Source organism: Neophocaena asiaeorientalis, unplaced genomic scaffold (assembly GCF_003031525.2).
Source record: "Neophocaena asiaeorientalis asiaeorientalis breed wild unplaced genomic scaffold, Neophocaena_asiaeorientalis_V1.1 scaffold114, whole genome shotgun sequence".
NCBI classification, from domain to species: domain Eukaryota; kingdom Metazoa; phylum Chordata; class Mammalia; order Artiodactyla; family Phocoenidae; genus Neophocaena; species Neophocaena asiaeorientalis.
Window position 1 is genome coordinate 14,777,829 of NW_020173116.1, and position 6,592 is coordinate 14,784,420.

Here is a 6,592-nt window from a genome sequence, read left to right on the forward strand (position 1 = left end):
AGTCTGTTCTAATCTAGGACCACTGCGGGGCCAGTCCATCACTCCTCATCGCGTGCTTTATCACCTCCCTCTTTGTTCCTCCCATTTTAAGAAGCACATCTGAATACAGCAAGTGGGCATCGGCTATAAGCTAGTCCTTTTCAGAGCTTGTATTTTATTTCGTTTATACCGAGAATGCAGCGATAGGAATCAGTTAAAATATTATCATCATTGAGCTGGAATGTAAAAGTTCTTAGGACACCAAATGAACATCGTTTTGTAGAGTGTAGAAACGCTTTTAGATCTGAATAAAAACAACAATAAATGGAACAAATAATGCCTGATTTTAAGACAATCAGGGCAAGTTACAAAACGGGGCTGAGCTTTTAGAGCACTAAGCCCCATGCCTTGACTTGTGGTGGAGAACCTCCACCTCTGCCTCCGTCTTCCCACGGCTGCCTTCCCTGTGGCCTCACCTCCTCTTATAAGGACACCACCGGTCACTGGATTTAGAGCCCACCCTAAACCCGGCATAATATCACCTCGAGGTCCTTAACTCATTAGATGCTGTTTCCAGATAAGTTCACATTTGGAAGTTCTGGGTGGGTATGAATTTGGGGGGGCACTAGTTGATCGACTGTACCATGAAAAGTTAAGTCTGCAGGCAGGTGCATATGACAGGTGGCTGCCCGAATATTATGACAGAAGGGCTCAAAGGACAACGTCACTTTTCCTAGAGAACAGCTCCGATGGTCTCAAGTAGCTCAAAGTGCCCTGCTCGGCCATGGCCCTTGTCACTAGTTTGAGCCACAGGCAGCCTGAACTGCCTTTTCTACACAACAGGAAATGCAACAAGCATTAAATAATGTAACATAGGGGTATGAAGTGATTTTTTTCCAACGTGGATTTTTGCATGTGAGAAATTTAAGGGCGCGGTGCAACCCTGAAATGATTTCCATTTTCATTCCTTTAGGTGGCATAAGTGGAAACAAACTCAAGCTGATGCTTCAGAAAGGGGAAGGTAAATATAGCCCACACAGATAAGGGATGCATTCTTAACCAGGCTGCAATGAAACAGCGATGTTGATGTGCTCGCCTGAGGCTTGTGTTTGGAAAATCAAGTGTTTACTCCATAGAAGGTTAACAGATCTGAAGGGCTCGTCCTGTGGGGATGGGGTGAGGTATTTCATCAGGTAAATATTATTGCCAGTTAATGCTTTTCTGACAGCTGTCAGTGTGGACTCAGAAATAAGAGGAACAGAGCTGTAGTGTAATTGAAGGCTGTTTATTTTAGAATCGTGACACCCCTTAGAGCACATACCTGAATTAAGAGCACACACAGCCTCTGGGGCAGCACAGAGCGGTATTGTGGGCGTCCTCCGCATCCAACTAGCTCTTGGGGGAGGGTTAGACAGAAAGACCGTTTTGTTACTGACACCTGTTGTGAAGAACCGGCCTCCGATAGATACGGTAACGCAGCAAAATGTCGTAGAAACAGAACTGTCTGGGAGCCACGCAGGTGAGTTCGGGCCCGCTGTAATCAGTTCGATCATTGTGTGGGCTTGTGAAAGCCATTCTCCCGCAGAACTTTCATCTTCACCTGGAAATCAGCAAGTTATCTATCTCTTAGAATGAAGACTACATTTTTTTTTCACATCTTTATTGGAATATAATTTCTTTACAATGATGTGTTAGTTTTTGCTGTATAACAAAGTGAATCAGCTCTGCATATACATACATCCCCATATCTCCTCCCAAGACTACATTTCTGAGGTGAATTTTTAACTACTTATTCTTTCCCCTGGATTAACGGGGGCTCCAGGAGGCTGAAGTCTGCTCCCCAATGGGGGGGGCGCCAGCGCTTATGCACCTGCTCCCCAGGTGGCCCCACGGGGACACCCCCCACACACACAACACTCCCCAATGGGGGGCGCCAGCGCTTATGCACCTGCTCCCCAGGTGGCCCCACGGGGACACCCCCCACACACACACACACCTGTTGAACACACACGGCCCCTCTCGGGGGAGGGGCTCCTGGGGGAGCTGCCAGCATCTTCCCTGGCTCTTCCAGCTGCTCCCAAGGCCCCGGTCCACCCTCTACCTCCCAGGCCCCTCAGATGGCCCCTCCCCTCCCTGTGCTGGACAGCCATCTCCCGGGGACACCAGGGGTGATGGGGGCCCTGGCTGGGCCACCTGTCTAAGGGGGACTGGAGAGCAAACGGCCGAGATGATCATCACTCCTCCGTGTACATCCTCAGCTTTTGTTCAGCTCAAGCCAAGAAACACACATTGAGCACCTACTGTGTACAGAACAATGTAACAGGCCCTGAGGGAGACGCACAGGTGAACAGGAGGTGAAAACACAAACGTGCTGCCTGATCTTTATCCACGTGACCAAGGGACACAGGGCATTTGACTGCCTTTTCCTGCGCAGCCTCCATGACGGGAAGCGGGCCCATCAGTCCCATGTTGCAGATGAGGGCACAGAGGCTCAGAGCTGGGCAGCAGGGCCGGCCCAGCGACACAGCACTTCCCCTAGCACGTCTGCCGAAGCGGGGCCTTTTCTGAAGCTGAGCCCGCGATGGAAAGGCGTACGGGGAAGCCGTGGGAAAGCGAGGGTCACCCCCATCAAGAGGCAGTCGAAGCGTTCATGGTCACCCTGCAGCCTGACTTGAGGACTCGCTGCTCCCCTGGGCTCGCTGGCCGGCCTGCTCAGACCCTTGCTCCAGCTCCTTCTCCCCTGGCCCCCTAAGCAATCCCAGCATGCTCGTGTTTGTGCAGACAAGGCACACGCAGCCAGCGGCACTGGACACTGGACGGTTTCCCCGCGGCAGAGCCCAGGGGGAGCACCAGGGCCTGGGGCCCGGGGTATGGGCTTGGTAAGGGGCTGCAGAGGCGGAGCTGAGTTCGGTTCCTGCCCTGGGCCTGTTACGTGGCTGTGCCTGGACAGGAGGGCTCGCTACCCCGGAGGCCGGGACAGACGGCGGGAGCCCGCACAGTACCCGCGCCCTGCAGGGAGGATATGCCAGTTAAGGCCACCTCCTGCCAGGTGGGGATGGGGAGGGCGATGGAGAAGAGCAATTCACCCCAAGGAGGAAAGAGCTCATTCTCTGTACTTGCGGGTGGGGAACCCCTCGTTTCAGCCCCTGCCCCCGCTACGACCCCGGTGGCCGTCCAGGAGAGCAGAGCCAAGGAGTTCCTGAGCAGCCCGGGGCGGCTCAAGCGGCAGCTGTGGGACCGCACGCGGCCCGAGGTGCAGCAGTGGTACCAGCACTTCCTGTACTTGGGCTTCGACGAAGCGGTGGGTGTTCTGGCTGGAGCCTGGCTTCCCGCCGGGCAGGATGGGGGTGGGGAGGCCTGCTTTGGGGAAACGGGCACAGGGAATTAAGTTCTGTTATCTGCCCTGAAGTCAGAGCCCCCATTCTGTGTCAAGAGCTGCCAGGTATTGGACCACATGATCGTCAGGCGTTAAGGGCATTAGCTGGAATTCTCCATCCCAGTATGCCCAAATGGGAATCTCTCCCATCAGGTTTTGGAAGCAGAGTTCCAGAGACGTCCCCGCCCAAAGCAGCTGGGACTTAAATTCATCGAGAATCTGGTTTTCTTAGGGACTCTTTTAATGTATCTGGTCAGTTTTGCCTGGGTGTCCTTAATAATAACTCAGCACCTCCTGAAACATTTTCAACTTTGCCTGAGAAACACGTCAGAAACAGCAAGATCGATGCAAAGACCTATGAGGATAATGGAAAGAGATGCAAAGTGACTTTTAAAGACAGACGGGCCTTTGCAGATGTTTTTGGGAAAATTTGTCAATGCATTTGCAGGAAGTACGGTTCAGTTCATGTGTCCAGGTAGCACGGGTGGACATATTCACCAGATTAAGGAAAAAGACTGCTTTTCATCACCGACTCCCAGCCGGGGACCAGGTACAGGTCAGCCAGCGGCGGAGTTAAGGTGTGAGATTCTGCTGCCCCAGAGCAAGTCTGCAGGGTGATGGACGGGGCTGTGCTGAGTGAGTCCTGATGTGGAGACCACAGCTCACCGCCCCAGCCAGGGAGTGGATGGAGGGTGGCATCTCCCACGGGGGCAGCTGGAAGGGTTTTTCCAAACGGGCTCATGGCTCACATTGTGAATGGAGGGTGTATACAAAATACTGCAAGAGGCGAACAAAATTAAACTCTTCAGAAACATCTTTTTTTTTTTTTTTTTGCGGTAAGCGGGCCTCTCACTGTTGCGGCCTCTCCCGTTGCGGAGCACAGGCTCCGGACGCGCAGGCTCAGCGGCCACGGCTCACGGGCCCAGCCGCTCCGCGGCATGTGGGATCCTCCCGGACCGGGGCACGAACCCGTGTCCCCTGCATCGGCAGGCGGACTCCCAACCGCTGCGCCACCAGGGAAGCCCTGCATTATTTCTGTATTCATAAAATATTTTAAAAATTTTTTGGAAAAAAAATATGTTAAGCCAAAACCTCAAACAAGATTATAAAATGAGAAAAACCAAGGAATGAGACTGCTTCACTATGGGAAAATCTGCAGTATTGTGAGACAAACCAGCTGTTTCCTTTTCAAGGCAGGGCCTGGGGGAGGGTCAGAGGAGGCTGCAGCCCCAGGCCCAGCGAGTAGACGGGGATGAGGGTTGAATCCTGGCCACGTGGTAAGCGTTTGTGGCCTGAATCACTGCATCCAGGCCTGTCTGAGCAACACAACAGGGGTGAGAGTGTCACCACCAGACGTGTCCAAATTCCCTGCCCCAAGGCAGCAATGTGGTTTCATGCACCACGTTTACGAAGCCCGCAGCCTGCGCAGCAGCCCAGGTGGGACGGGGAGGGGGTCGGCGTCTGCCACATCAGATACCCGGCGCCTGGGGACAGGCCCGGCTGTTACTGTGTTGGGCAGATGTCCATTTTCTTTACTGAAAAAGAGAAAAATGTTGAAGTCTGGGGTATATTTAGAACTCACAGACAGACGTGTTCAAGGGTAGGGGTTGTACTCCTTTGGGGGAAAAAGTTTTCAGCAGTGTTCTCCATCTGGTTGGTATTGACCTCTGGCCCAGGGATGCTGTAGCCAGAAGTTATTTTTTTTTAAATGATTATTTATTGTTTTCTATTGAAGTAGAGTTGATTTACAATGTTGTGTTAGTTTCAGGTGTACAGCAAAGTGATTCAGTTATACATATATTCTTTTTCAGATTCTTTTCCATTATAAGTTATTACAAGATATGGAATATAATTCCTCCCACAAGTACAGTAGGTCTTTGTGGCAGGAGTTATTCTTAGGAGGGGTTGTTCATGGTTGAAGAAAAATCCCAGAGAAACAGCGTCTGTAAGATGTGCTCTGAGAAACGGTGTCCTTGAGTTCATCCCCTCTCATCCTCTTTTCCTCCAGAAATTTGAGGATGACATCACCTATTGGCTAAACAGAGGTCGGAATGGGCACGACTACTACGATTACCACCAGCGCCACTACGATGAGGACGCTGCGATCGGTCCCCGGAGCCCCCATGGCTTCAGGCACGGAGCCAGCGTCAACTACGACGACTACTGACCGTCACTCAGGCGGGCTCGGGGCCGCGGGCTCCGCACAATGCCCGGCCTGTGTCTGCTGCGCCTGGTCTCAGCTCATCTTTCCTACCTGCTTTCTGTGGCCACAAAGGAAGAGTTAAAGCAAAGAACGTAAATGCCTTTCGAGATTTCATGCAAGTACCTAACAATGCATCTCATTAAAAAATAGAAATAAAAGCATTTTGTTAAAAGGTCTCAGAGTTCATTTGGATGAAACTTGAGCTGGCGAGAGTTTTCCTTCCCTGCATGTGTCTGAGGTTGAAGCAACTTCTCAGAGGCACCTCCCCTCTGCTAAGAATTCCCACCACCCCAGGCCATGGGACGGAGCAGGTGTCTTCAATGTATTAGAATTCAGTCCACACTAAATGCCAAATTAAAAATAAAAAAAACAGCAAGAAAATTTAGCTGGAAGTTAGTTAAGGTCACAGAACACGGTTTGGAGGATTGAGGATCCACATGGGTTTGCAAATTTGCTGTGCCACATCCCGAGCCAGAGGTGGACCTGTTTAATATTGTCAGGCAGGAAAAAAAGGGTAATAGAAAAAACACTGAAGTTTGGTTGATTTCAGAGCCTCACTTGTCTTAAAAAAATTAAACCTCGTCTAATGAGCTCAAGAAAGATTTAAGAATATACATTGCATCATGTTTAAACAATCTGAGTGAATGAAAGAGAAAAGTGCCCTGGGGGTGGGTAGAGGGAGGGGGCGAAAGTGGAGAGGTGACACCTGCAGAGGGGAGGGGCCCGCAGCATGGCTCTTGAACTCGTGTGGGTCACAGACCCTCTGACGGCCTGATGGAAGCTTTCTCAGAAAAATGATACATGATTTTGCATATAGTCTCTGAAACACAACCTCATTCACAAGCTGCAGGTGATAAACCCCTGGGTTTGGTGAGAAGTACCTACCAGCATCGGGAGAGCAGTGTTTGTGGACAATCCTTTGGAATCCTTACAACTTTTAAAACTTTGTGGTAAAATATACACAACATAAAATCCATCATTTTAAGCATTTTCAGATGTATAGTTCAGTGGGTCTGTAAACATCTCTTCATGTC

General features: G+C 50.9%; 1 protein-coding gene across 1 annotated transcript in view; it reads left to right on the plus strand.

The window, feature by feature from the left end:
- Nucleotides 1–5,665, plus strand: part of ECRG4 (ECRG4 augurin precursor) — a 6,540-nt gene extending 875 nt beyond the window's left edge. The window contains exons 2-4 of the mRNA XM_024744004.1: nt 953–1,000; nt 3,123–3,280; nt 5,364–5,665. Of these exons, the coding sequence (XP_024599772.1) occupies nt 953–1,000; nt 3,123–3,280; nt 5,364–5,522 (365 nt within the window). The 3' untranslated portion in view covers nt 5,523–5,665. The remainder of the gene's footprint in view (nt 1–952; nt 1,001–3,122; nt 3,281–5,363) is intronic.
- Nucleotides 5,666–6,592: the final 927 nt, after the last annotated feature.